We start from the raw sequence: 14303 nt of genomic DNA, 5'->3' as shown, positions 1-14303 counted from the left end.
TTTGTACTACTATTGCAAAAACAAATTGCTTTTAGAATTTTTCGATTAATGTGTGATGACTACATTTAGCAGAGACCTGGGGCCTTGGCCAAACTGCTGTTTGTTCGTCCCACCAGGCTAACCAAGGGAAATTAAATCTTAATCAACCAACTATCTTAATGAGAATTCGATTTGAACCTGAGAAATTTGACAAACAATCTATAGCTCTCTGGGGTGAAAAATGAGGTGTGGAGATTGACCCGGGGCTTACAAGAAGAACAGAGATGGCAACGAGAAAGAGGAATAAAAGAAAACTGTGAATGGAAAGTCTAGGGCCCAATTAGAGAATGGTCCTAACAGTAAATGAAAGTAAGGACAAGTTGAGTATTTACATCAATACCAAACTAATGACAAAGAGATGACAAAATATGAGGGAAGTGATTACCACGATTTTACAGTTGTGTTTTATACAGTATAAAACACATATATTGCATGGCTCTGGCCAAACTGATCCAACATTATGTTGGTTATACACATAAAATGTGTAGTAATGTTGAAAACAGTGAAGTGCTGATATTTAGGTTTGTGGCAGTGCAACACTGCCCACAGAGGTCAAGTCTATGTATTGCATCAATGCGTCAACTCTGTCCTCAAGTACTCATTTTGCACCCTGGGAGAACTGTAGAATCTCTTCAACCACTAGTCTCATAGTCACTCTTTTAGGAACCAGAACACACTGCACACATGAGGGTAAATTAAAGTAAAGTTACTCGTCTTGTTATCTCCTTTGGGAGTGAACGGTTTATGCAACATACTTGTGTGACGACCCTCCCACTCTGTCTGCCAAATTCTTTCTCTTTGTTCTTGTTGGTGGGCGGAGCCGGGAGGGTCGTCAGCGAAATGGGACAGTGTCCCAGGGATAAATACACCCCATACATTGAAGAGACTCTCTTCATGCAGACACACTGTTATTTTTGGTTGTGGCATTTTGAGGCTTCTTTATGTTCATTTGTTTTGGCATCTCTCAACACGCCTCATTATCACCATCTGTGCATGCATTCACTCACACTACTGACTGCACATTCCACTATTACTTGGATATAGTTTACTTTATTTAATGAAAATGTTTGTCTCCCTCTTTGTTATGGGCTTCGAGCCGGTGTGTAAACAAGTGGGGGCTCGTCCGGGATCATAAGGTTGGATGCTAAACACTTTGGCGTTTAGTATTTTGTTGCATTATGGGTTAATGCTAATTGGGTTAATGCTAATTCGGATGCGCTTTGGTTGATATTCACTGCCTAGTCTTATAAGTGTTCGGCATAGTGCCTCCGAAGCGTATCCGTGATTTTGGATGTCCGATGATGTCATCAAACAGGCTTGGAAAGTATGCAAGTAGGTTTACTACTAGTGTCGTTGGGCTAACTGATATGAGCATTTTGTTGGGGAGAAAACGTGAAGTCACTGTCTTGATAAACACTGGAGGTGCTTTGTTTGCATCTCTTGTTACAACTTTCTTTGAGTTGCGCTGTTTGGTGCCCAGGGTTGGTTGCCTTTGTTTGTTTGGTAAACTTGCCACTGCGGTGGTTAGTTGGTTGTATGCTGCGTTGGAGAGAGTAACATTGGTTAGTTTCCAGGCCCCTGCCCAGGCTGGAAGCTCTTACTCTACTCGCTGTTGGGACATCGGTCCGAGAAGGTCAGTTCAATCCCATGTGTACCTCAGTGGGAGATTTGGGTAGGATAGTGCTATTTGCGACCCGGAGCTATAGCCTGTCTTTTCCCCTGTTAGGCTTAGCGACATGTTCCACTTTGGAATACGTTGGGCATCGCAAATCCGCACCAAGACTAGGGTTGCGTTATTGTAGGATTTGGAGAAGCTCCTGATATATCTCATCTCTCTCCTGTGGTGCCCAGTTTGATTGGTGCTTCTCTTGTTGTGGTTTGGTCTGGTGTGCTCAGCAGAGGGGCAGAGCAACATTTTTTTTTGCAGTTACTTGTGACTATGGCGTCTAATGTAGACCAGTTAATTCCATCAGAGGAACTGTTAGAATTATGTACTAAAGAACAGCTGTTGAATATCGCTGAACACTACTAGGTTGAAATTAGTGATATGCATCAAAATAATTATGTTAGATTGATATTGAAGGCCAATCTGATGGAGATTGGCATACTCGTAGGTATCACTGGGGCAGACTCTGCTGAGGAATCGCCACCTCCCCAGCCATCTCCCCATTTCGTTACATTGGCCGCTCCATCTGTTAGCCTAGTAGTCTTTTTCAGCTGTTACAGCTAGAGCATGATCGTGTTAAGCATGGAAAGGAATTGGAACTTAAACAGGATTTGGAGCATGCTGATTGTGTTAAGCATGAAAAGGAATTTAAACAGGATTTGGAGCGTGCTAAAATCAAGCTGCAACAAGAGTGTCTAGAATTGGTTAGAGAAGGAAAGCTCTTGGGGGAGAGTTTGCTTAGGGAAGGTGACCCTGATTTAGCTAGGGGTCGCTCGTTCGTGCCCCGGACACATATGATATTGTTGGAAACTTACAACTGTTGACAAAATTTAATGAGGAGGACACTAAGACTTATTTTCGTTGTTTGAGTATGTTGCTTACGCTAGGAGTTGGCCTAATTCTGATCTCACTTTAATGTTGCAGTGTGTGTTGACTGGTAAAGCGCAGGAAGCATATTCAGCTCTTGGTGTAGCCGACAGTCTCAGCTATGCTAAGGTTAAAATGGCTGTGCTACAGATTTACGAATTGGTTCCTGAGGCTACCGTCAATGATTTAGAACTTTGAAAAGGGCTGATAAACAGACTCATATTGAGTTTGTGCAAAAGTTATTTTCACAGATGAATCGCTGGTGTTCTGCCTCTGCGGTTACGACTTTCCAGGAGCTGTGTGATCTGATTATCCTAGAGCAATTTAAGGACACAATCCCTGATCGAATAGCCATGTACATTAGCGGCCGAAAAGTGAAGACTGTCTCTGAAGATCCGATTTTGGTAGCTGAGTATGTTTTGACTCACAAAAGTGGCTTTGCAGAACCAAGTAGATGTGGTCAGGGCAATAAATTGCAACGTCCGTACTGAGAGACGCCTAAGACAGAGCTACAGGGAGACAGGATGGACAGCTCATCATCCTTGCAGTGGCAGACCACGTGTAACAACACCTGCACAGGATCGGTACATCACACCTGCGGGACAGGTACAGGACGGCAACAACAGCTGCCCGAGTTACACCAGGAACGCACAATCCCTCCATCAGTGCTCAGACTGTCCACAATAGACTGAGAGAGGCTGGACTGAGGGCTTGTAGGCCTGTTGTAAGGCAGGTCCTCACCAGACATCACCGGCAACAACGTCGTCTATGGGCACAAACCCACCGTCACTGGACCAAACAGGACTGGCAAAAAGTGTCTCACCAGGGGTGATGGTCGGATTCTCGTTAATCGTCGAAGGAATGAACGTTACTCCGAGGCCTGTACTCTGGAGCAGGATCGAGGTGGAGGGTCCGTCATGGTCTGGGGCGGTGTGTCACAGCATCATCGGACTGAGCTTGTTGTCATTGCAGGCAATCTCAATGCTGTGTGTTACAGGGAAGAAATCCTCCTCCCTCATGTGGTACCCTTCCTGCAGGATCATCCTGACATTACCCTCAAGCATGGCAATGCCATCAGCCATTCTGCTTGTTCTGTGCATGATTTCCTGCAAGACAGGAATGTCAGTGTTCTACCTTGGCCAGAGAAGAGCCCAGATCTCAATCCCATTGAGCACGTCTGGGACCTGTTGTATCGGAGGGTGAGGGCTAGGGCCATTCCCCCAGAAATGTACGGGAACTTGCAGGTGCCTTGGTGGAAGAGTGGGGTAATATCTCACAGCAAGAACTGGCAAATCTGGTGCAGTCCATGAGGAGGAGATGTACTGCAGTACTTAATGCAGCTGGTGGCCACACCAGACACTAACTGTTCATTTTGATTTTGACCCCCCCCCCCCTTTGTTCAGGGACACATTATTCAATTTCTGTTAGTCACATGTCTGTGGAACTTGTTCAGTTTATGTCTCATTTGTTGAATCTTGTTATGTTCATACAAATATTTACACATGTTAAGTTCTGAAAATAAACACAGTTGACAGTGAGAGGATATTTCTTTTTTTTTGCTGAGTTTTGTTTGACTTTATTTAATAAAAATATATCTCCACGTTGTCTCCCTTTTTGTTAAAAGCTACGAGCCAGTTCGAAACAGTTGCTAAGTTGCTATTACTCCAAAACAGATGTCATGACACTCTCATGGTATAGAATAATTTTGAAATCATCGATATCTTTTCTCTGTTGTGTATGTATTTGAATGACTTTGGAAGTTAGAGTGGACTTCATGAAGTTATAAATTGGTTTGAGATTATATACTTTATGGAGGTGTAAAGTACCTAGTCGAATGACGCCTTTGATGCTCCTATGTTCAGCATCAAAGAAAGTCATCTCACTGAAACTTGAATCCACTGTCTGCCTGGAGCCTGAACAAAGACACAATGACAGTGAGTTCCACTACAAACACACTTTGACGACCAGTTACCCTATAAACTTAAAGCATAAGTTTTTATTAAGCATAAACACAAACATGAAAGAATATCGCTGAAAAGGGTAGCTGCCGTTTCTGCTATTGTGTGTGAGTTTTTTTTTTTTGCGCTAATCCTAACTTTTTTTGTACATAAAGTTTCTGCCATCGTTTACTATGACCCAAAACCGCTTCTGGACAGTTGTCACTAACCTCGATTTGAATGAAGACTTCTTCTTGAGTCGGTGACGCAGGAAATACTGCACACCCCGGACCAGGAACTAAACCTCGAGACTCGGAAAAGGCGGCGTAAGAGAGGCCAGCGTGTGGGCACCCTATCGAAACTATGTTGGCGTATGAATAATCCGCCTCTATCCTCCGTTCTATTGGCGAACGTACAGTATAATCACTGGAGAACAAATTGGACAAGCTCTGTTTGAGACTATTCTATCAATGGGACCTGAACTGTAATATCCTGTTTCTCTGATCCTGTTTCTATGCATCGTCAAGACCGTACGGCAGCGTCGGGTAAGGTTAGGAGGGGAGGGGTATGTCTTTCAGCCGGTGCTCGATATCTAATAAGGAAGTCTCATGGTTCTGCTCGCATGAGTTCGATTCCGTCACGATAAGCTGTAGACCATAATATACTGGACAAAAATATAAATGGCAAAATGTTAAAGATTTTAGTGAGTTACAGTTCATATAAGGAAATCAGTCAATTGAAATAAATTAATTAGGCCCTAATCTTTGGATTTCACATGACTGGGAATGGAGATATGCATCTATTGGTCACAGATACCTTTTAAAAAATGTAGGGGTGTGGATCAGAAAACCAGTCAGTATCTGATGTGACCACCCCACATCTCCTTCGCAAAGTGTGGATCAGGCTGTTGATTGTGGGCTGTGGAATGTTGTCTCACTCCTCTTCAATGCCTGTATGAAGTTGTTGGATATCGGTTGAAACTGGAACACGCTGTCATAAACGTTGATCCAGAACATCCCACACATGCTCAATGGGTGACATGTTTGGTGAGTATGCAGACCATGGAAGAACTGGCACATTTTTAGCTTCCAGAAATTGTGTATAGATCCTTGCGACATGGGGCTGTGCATTATCATGCTAAAACATGAGTTGATCGCGGCAGATGACAGGCACGACAATGGGCCTCAGGATCTCATCACGGTATCTCTGTGAATTCAAATTCCCATAGATAAAATGCAATTGTGTTCGTTGTCTGTAGCTTATGCCTGCCCATACCATAACCCCACCGCCACCATGTGGCACTCTGTTTACAACGTTGACATTAGCAAACCGCTCGCCCACATGACATCATACACGTGGTCTGCCAGTTGGACATACTGCCAAATTATTTTAAATTATGTTGGAGGCAGTTTATGGTAGAGAAATTAACATTACATTATCTGGCAACAGCTCTGGTGGACATTCCTGCAGTCAACATGCCAATTGCATGCTACCTCAACTTGAGACATCTGTGACATTGTGTTGTGTGACAAAACTGCACATTTTAGTGGTGTTTTATTGTCCCCAGCTCAAAGTGCACCTGTGTAATGATCATGCTGTTTAATCAGCTTCTTGATATGCCACACCTGTCAGGTGGATTATCTTAGTGAAGGAGAAATGCTCACTAAGAGGGATGTAAACAAATGTGTGCACAAAATTTGAGAAATATGCTTTTTGTGCAGTATGGACAATTTCTGGGATATTTTATTTTAGCTGAAACATGGGACCAACACTTTACATGTTGCCTTTGTATTTTTGTTCAGTGTATTTCACAAGAGAGTTTTCATCTATATTATATATCTATTTATCACCACAAATTGTAGCTGGCACTAAGACAGCACTCAACAAACGGTATAGAACACAAGGACACAAACAAAACAATAACATGCTCTTCCAGAGGAGGGGCTCCTAGTGGCCGGTGATTTTACTGCAAGGAAACTGAAATTGGTTTTTACCTCATTTCTGCAAGCATGTCACATGTGCAACTAGAGGAGACTAAACTCTAGATCACATTTACTCCACACACACAAACGGTTACAAAGCTCTTTCGCCCTCCATTTGGCAAATCTGACCGTAACTCTATCCTCCCACTACGACCTCCGACGAGCCATCAAACAGGCAAAGCAAAAAATACAGGACTAAAAACGAATCCTTACTACCCTGGCTCTGATGCTCCTCGGATGTTGCAGGGCTTGGAAACTATCACGGATTACAAAGGGAAACCCAGCTGTGAGCTTACCAGTAACCTGAGCCTACCAGACGAGCTAAATGCTTTGTATGGCAGCTTTGAAGCAAGCATGATATAAGAGCCGATGTGAGTAAGACCTTTTAAACAGGTCAACATTCACAAGAACAGACAGATTACCAGGACGTATAGTCAGAGCATGCACTGACCAATGGCAAGTGTCTACTCTGCCATTTTTCAACCTCTCCCTGACCCAGTCTGTAATACCTACATGTTTTAAGCAGACCACCATAGTCTCTGTGCCCAAGAACGCCAAGGTAACATGTCTAAATTACTATCGCCCTGTAGCGCTCACATCTGTAGCCATGAAACACTTTGAAAGGCTGGTCATGTCTCACATCAACACCGTCATCCCAGATACCCTGGACCCACCCCAATTCACACACCGCCCCGAACGGATCCACAGATAACGCAATTTGAATTGCACTCCACACTGCCCTCTCCCACCTGGGCAAGAGGAACACATATATGAGAATGTTGTTCATTGACGACAGCTCAGCATTCAACACCCTAGTACCATCCAAGCTCATCACTAACCTAAGGACCCTGGGACTGAACATCTCCCTCTGCAACTGGATCCTGGACTTCCTGACGAGCCGCCTCCAAATGGTGAGGGTAGGCAACAACATATCAGCCATGCTGACCCTCAACACAGGGACCCCTCAGGGGTGCGTGCTTAGTCCCTTCCTGTACTCCCTGTTCACCCACGACTGCGTTGCCCCCCACGACTCCAACAACATCAAGTTGGCTGACGACACGGCGGTGGTCGGCCTGATCACCGACGATGATAAGACAGCCTATAGGGAGGAGGTCAGAGACCTGGTAGTGTGGTGTCAGGACAACAACATCTCCCTCAACGTCAGCAAGACAAAGGAGCTGATCGTGGACTACAGGAAACAGAGGGCAAAGCAGAGCCCCATTCACATTGACAGGGCGGATGTAGAGCGGGTCGAGAGCATCAAGTTCCTCGGTGTCCACATCACTAAGGATCTATCATGATCCACACACACCAACCCTAGTCGTGAAGAGGGCAGGACAATGCCTCTTCCCCCTCAGGAGGCTGAAAAGATTTGGCTTGGGCCCTCAGATCCTCAAAAAGTTATACAGCTCAGAATTGAGAGCATCTTGTCTGGCTGCATCACCGCTTGGTATGGCAACTGCTTGGCATCTGACCTCAAGGCCCTATGGAGGGTAATGCGTACATCACTGGAGTCGAGCTCCCTGCCACCCAGGACCTGTATGCTAGGCAGTGTCAGAGGAAGGCCTTAAAAATGGTCAAAGTCTCCAGCCACCCAAGTCATGGGCGGTTCTCTCTGCTACCGCAAGCAGTATCGATGCACCAAGTCTGGAACCAACAAGACCTTGAGCAGCTTCTACCCCCAAGCCATAAGACTGCTAAATATTTAGCTAAATAGTTAACCAAATAGCTAACCGGACTATCTGCATTGACCCTTTCTGCACAAACTCTTGACTCATCACATACCTTGCTGCTACTGTTTATTATCTATCCTGTTGCCTTTATTCATAATTCTATGTACATATCTACCTCAGTTACCATGTACCCCTGCATATCGACCCGGTACTAGTACCCTGTGTCTATATGGCCACGTTATTGTTACTCATTGGGTATTTATTATTACTTTTATTGTGACGTGTTATGACTTTTCTCTATTTTCTCTCTCTCTGCATTGTTGGGAAGGGCCCGTAAGTAAGGATTTCACTGTTAGTCTACACCTGTTGATTATGTAGCATGTGCCTAATAAAATGTGATTTGATTTGAAACACACAAACACACACTTCCATTCTCAAACTAACAGTATTTGTGTTGAAGACAGAAGAATCGTTCAGGACCGGTGGCAGTGGTCGTATAATCTCAAATTTAGATGCGTACTTTTTGAAGTAAGGGACCTTTGACCATGGGTATATTTCCTTGAAGGATATGTATTGGTTGAAATTGAAGAGAGACAACAGCTGATTGGCTCCATCCACCTCCCCTGTGCTGGGGAATAGAAGGAACATTTAAATAATTGACATTGCTGGCATGTTATTTCAAAGAATTACCCATCTAGAGGCTAATAACAGAAATTGCCATTGTCTAAACAAGTTTTACATAGATATTTAATCAGATTATAAAATAAAATAGCATGCAGTTGATCCCTGTGTGAACTAACCGTGATGCCACTCCAATCTGGATCCCCTGGTCATGTAGAGAAGTGAGTATGTCCATTGTTTCTTGGTACAGTTAGATTTTCTCTCCTCTTGCATCCAACACCACTCCCCTGTAGGGAAAGACGTGATATTATTATAAATCTGAAAAGACATGGCTGAAATGTAATTTGTGTAAAAATTGGAGAGGATTTAGAGAAGAACATAGCCTAAAGCCATCACTAGCTTGCAACTCATCAATCAATTTCACGATTTTTGATCAGGAAACTCACACATTGCCTTTGAAGTGGTGGGTCCACATGGGTATCTACCCAGAAGGGCCAAAGAGTATAATCTGAGATAGGGAGAAAACAAAAACAAAGCAGATGAGATGGAGGATGACAGGTACAGAAACAGACCGAAACACATGACAGTTAGCTAGACACTACTGTATCTGTGACAGTCTTCTTTTTCTGCTCTGGTTTTAGCTAGGTATGATATTTGTCAGTGTTCTTTCTCTTTAACTTTATTGAACATAGCTTGTTAGCTACGTGGCTATCTAATGTTATCTAGCTAGCTACAGTTAGATACAGTATATATCTAGTTAGCTACGTGGCTATCTAATGTTGGCTAGCTAGCTACAGTTAGATACAGTATATATCTAGTTAGCTAGCTTTTCAATTTACCCAGGTCAAAAACAACAAAGCTATTGTTAGCTATTTCCTGAGTTAAGAAGTTACATTTTCAATTATATATTAGTGAAACGCTAATAACGATCCTCAAATGTATTGAATCATCAAAATTGTAGGACTAACTAGCTTACACTGTCACTTTCCAATGTGGTTGTTTTGGTGTTCTCAAATCAATTAATCACAGAAGCTTTCCCTTTGTAACATGTTGTCCTTTCTGGTGAGGGATCAAAGGTACTTGAACAGCACACTTGAGTTTGTTGCCAGCTGCATTAGAGTTGCTGATGCTGATGCTACATTTGATCAAAATAAATAAAAGGACCCAGAGCTGGAACTGGTAGAAGACCTACCCATCAGATATATTTAATTAAGGAAGATAAGAGCCACCCATTTAGCCACTTCATTATTGCTGAGGAACTGATTTAGAACAGCGTGTAAAATTCAAATCGTGTTACATTTGACACCTCATCTACCACATATGCATGTGTAATTGCAGCCACTGACTGAATGTGTTTCTGTGTTCCATCGTGTGTCCATGACAAGGTAAAAATCTGTCGTTCTGCCACTGAGCAAGGCAGTTAACCCACTGTTCCCCGGGCACCGAAGACGTGGATGTCGATTTATGGCAGCCCCCAGCACCTCTCTGATTGAGAGAGTTGAAGGCATTCCCTTTTACAACGGACGAGGTATCCCCTTTTGCCTTTAATCATTCTCCATGTGCTGTAGCTAAATAAAGAGGTAGTCCTTAATGACGTTTAACCTGTTTTAATCTCAACAGACTAGAGAGGTTGAAAGAGAGATTCCGCAATAGCCAAGGAAGAGACATATCTAAATGACAGTTTATTTGTATTTCCTCTTGATTCACACAATAGATTTTCATAACAAACAATATAACATCTAAATGGGTGCTCTTTAAAACAATGACTGGAAATGTACATATTTGACATTTAAACCCATATGTTCTGGTGTTCTTCTTCATTTGATCACATTGTGCAAAGCAAAGCAGTAAACAACTTCAACAGGTGGTTAACGCTTAACTAGATGCTGGAGCTAGCGAAGACATTACATCAATCATTTCTTAGTTACATGTAAATCAATTATCATGGTGGTTCTCCTCCCTCTCGGATATATTTGTGCCTCTCTGTAGCTACGTTTTCATTATTTTCAGATTTGTGATTGATAAGAAGTACTCGTGATTTCTAAATGAACAAGATCACTGTTTATTAAGGGATTCTATTATTTGACCATTATTTTGAAATATACATTACAAATGTTGACCAGATGCCACCTACTCGGTTTGCAGAAATGCTTAACTAAAGCCATGGATAAAACAGAACTGAAAGGTGTTGTGTTCGCTATAGCCTATTTTTACTTCCAGTGAGCTCCAAAGGTATTGGGACAGTGACACATTTGTGGTTGTTTTGGCTCTTTACTCCAGCACTTTGGATTTGAAATGATACAATGACTATGAGGTTAAAGTGCAGAATGTCAGCTTTAATTTGTGGGTATTTACATCACTTTTGGGTGATCCGTTTAGAAATTACAGCACTTTTTGTACATAGTCGCCCCCATTTTAGGGGACCAAAAGTATTGGGACAAATTCACCTATACGTATGTGTATTATTAAAGATAGTCCAAAGTTGAGTTTTTGGTCCCATATTCCTAGCATGCAATGATTACATCAAGCTTGTGACTTTACAAACCTGTTGGATGCATTTGCTGTTTGTTTTGGTTGTGTTTCAGATTATTTTGTGCCCAATATAAATGGTCGCATCCACATTAATGTAGAAGTGTTTAAAACCATATTCTATTCTTATTTACAATAAAAGTGACTCCAAAATGACACAATACATTATTTATCATTTATTTCTATTGGGCACAAAATCGTTTTAAACACAACCAAAATAAACAGCAAATGCAGTTTTAAACTGTAGACACAGTGCATAAAAGTCTATTTGTAATGGTTTTGAATGTCTCTTGGCCCATCCTGTGCTTGGTAGCATTTTACAGGGGAAGCCTTTACAGCTTTGTGAAGCGATCGTCATCTGTGAATCCTCTGTTGTAGATGCCGTCCAGGACGTTGCCATTCTCCACTCCTTTCATCTGCCTGTCCTCTTCATCCTGTCCATCCTCCATCATCCCTTTCTCTTTCCTGGGTTAGAACAAGACATAGTTCAATGACAAAACACAGCATTATCAACAGAGAGACAGAAGTATTGTCAAAGGGTGGACTCACCGTCTCTTTTGAAGCAGAGAGGATACGAGCAGGGCGATGATTCCAGCAAACACAGCCCCTATGACCACTCCAAACACGATGAGCCAGGGAGGGGTGTCAGGGTTGACTGGCTCTGCCAGTTTGGTTTGGATGCCCAGAAACTCCAGAGTCCTATCTGTCAGGAGGAAGGCGTTGTTGATGCGATGCCTTGACATGCTATTAGACATGGGACAACAGGGTAGCGTAGTGGTTAGAGTGCTGGGATGGTAACAGAAAGGTTGCAAGTTCAAATCCCCGACTTGACAAGGTACAAATCTGTCGTTCTGCCCTTGAACAAGGCAGTTAACCCACTGTTCCTAGGCTGTCATTGAAAATAAGAATTTGTTCTGAACTGAATTGCCTGGTAAAATTTAAAAAAAACATGGAATGGGTTACTTTAAGTCCAATTGGTAAATCTCACCTTTTACAGGTCTCTGAATCTGTGTAAATACCACTTGCCTTGTGGTTCAGATTGTAAGCATAATATCTATTTTCTGTTTCATCTATCAGATACTCAGGTGGCTGTTTACGTTCACCTTTTTACTTCAGAGTTCAGTTCATCTACAGGTGTATACCAGGATATTTTCCTTTTAAAGTAGACCAAGAAATTACCTCACAGCTTTCTCCACATCTGCCTTAGGAATAAGCATGGTGGGGTTTTCTGGTGATATCACCACAAACCAGAAGGACACCCTCAGAGTCTGATTACACACGATAATGTTGTCGACACTGGAAAAGTCCCACAAACATCATAATGCCATGAATGCCATGTTGTCAGCATTACACCAACACACCAGGAATACATTTTTATTGACTTGAACAGAAGTCATAAAATATGCACACAGGAATGCTGGAAATTCATCTTTGCAGGAAGTGGAAAAAAACATTATGCTGTACAACACTGTGCTTTGATTTCAGTTCAAATATATGGCACAAGTTTAGGGAACTGTAGATTTTCTTACTTGTAAGTTTCTGTTTTGTAGTACTTCCTCATGGCAAAGGCCATAGTTGCTCGGAAAAGGAACATTTCATTCTCATTCCATTCATACTGCAGACAAAAAAAAGGACATTTCATCACCCAGCACAATGTAGTTCTAAATGTTGTATTTAAAACTTTTCATATCGGACCCATGATGTGAGAGAACACTTGTAAAGTATAGTACGTACGGCCTGATTTCCCAAAGCAGTTTTGATGCTGATTCGCACTCTGTAGCCATTTGATGCATCTACAGACAGAATAAGACTTATCTTGATGAGTGATTCTCACCCCCATCTTAAACACATTTGAATCACCTTTGGATTCACCACAAGAACACACTTTCTTTTAGAGGACACAAACCTGTGGGCTTGAATCACATGGGTTGATAGGTCAAAAATAGTCCAACAAAAAAAAGAAACAGGACAATGAAACCAACAGTAAATCGGACATCCCTCACAAAGTGTTCCTCAAACCGTCCTGATAAAGAACTACCTGTACAACCATACAGTATGTACTGTGTGTCCACTCAAACACCCACTGTTGAACTAGAAACCTCTACGTAAGTACATGACAATGCATAAACAACAGAACAGCAGCGAACACCATTTAAATCATGAAAATACTCATTATAACCATACTCGTTCACGTGAACTTCTTCCTCGAGAAAACTCTGATCAGCTGACAAGTATTGTCAGTATCTCCCTACATTAAACTATAGATATTTGGCGAACTAGATCAAATAAACATTCAGGGACACAATAAGAGGTTGTAAACATAACATTTTGTAACACTAATATAAACTAAAGAATGACAACCAACCAAACACAAAAGCAATAAAAACAAGTAGAAATTGTGAGGACATAAGCGTCTTCTTTAGATCAATCTGAGTATCTTACTAGGCTGGCAGAGGGTTTGTGCTAGGGCTGGTGCCCCCGTCAGGTAGAGCAGAACCAGGATCCTCACCAACATCCTCTATGGATGAGAACACAACTAAGACAGAATCTCCTGTGCTGCTGGTTCAGTCAAAGTCCCAGTGGTCAGACATTAATGAGAAGAACAAAGTCAACGACGGAATTGGAATCAAACAGGGGGTGGCCACTATGGTTTAATGGCTAAACGATGACACAGCTGCAAGCTACAACTCTCCCTGCCCAACTTTTTTTTGAAAGTGAACAGCCCTATAATAGTCATCCCCAGCAGTACAGTTAGCTTTCCCAGAGAGAAGAGTAATACAGCAACAGTAATGTGTGGGCAGCTGTGTGGGCAGCAGTGAAAGCACTAGCTACTGTTTGTCCAAGCCTCGGAGAAGTGGAAGAAGTTTGAGAGAGTGAGAGGGAGGCAGATGTCATGAATATAAACACACAGAGCCAGTCTGCTTCTGTTTACCCAGTGGGCCTGATGTACAGCATATACACCACCTTTCTGTTTTCCTTGCTTGTAGCT

General features: G+C 42.4%; 1 protein-coding gene and 1 pseudogene across 1 annotated transcript; both read right to left on the bottom strand.

Moving 5' to 3' along the window:
• Positions 1 to 637: 637 nt before the first annotated feature.
• LOC115145136 (magnesium-dependent phosphatase 1-like) lies at positions 638 to 10731 on the bottom strand (annotated as a pseudogene).
• LOC115145487 (collectrin-like) lies at positions 10455 to 13914 on the bottom strand. Its single transcript, XM_029687024.2, has 6 exons — positions 13757 to 13914; positions 13049 to 13107; positions 12844 to 12929; positions 12494 to 12610; positions 11864 to 12058; positions 10455 to 11779 (listed from the first exon to the last, which is right to left on the bottom strand). Exons 1-6 carry the CDS (start codon positions 13827 to 13829, stop codon positions 11647 to 11649), a joined length of 663 nt encoding a protein of 220 aa, XP_029542884.1. The 5' UTR covers positions 13830 to 13914; the 3' UTR covers positions 10455 to 11646.
• Positions 13915 to 14303: the final 389 nt, after the last annotated feature.

The sequence above is a fragment of the Oncorhynchus nerka genome, linkage group LG17 (assembly GCF_034236695.1).
Source record: "Oncorhynchus nerka isolate Pitt River linkage group LG17, Oner_Uvic_2.0, whole genome shotgun sequence".
Lineage (NCBI taxonomy): Eukaryota > Metazoa > Chordata > Actinopteri > Salmoniformes > Salmonidae > Oncorhynchus > Oncorhynchus nerka.
This window is presented reverse-complemented; position numbering and strand designations above follow the sequence as displayed.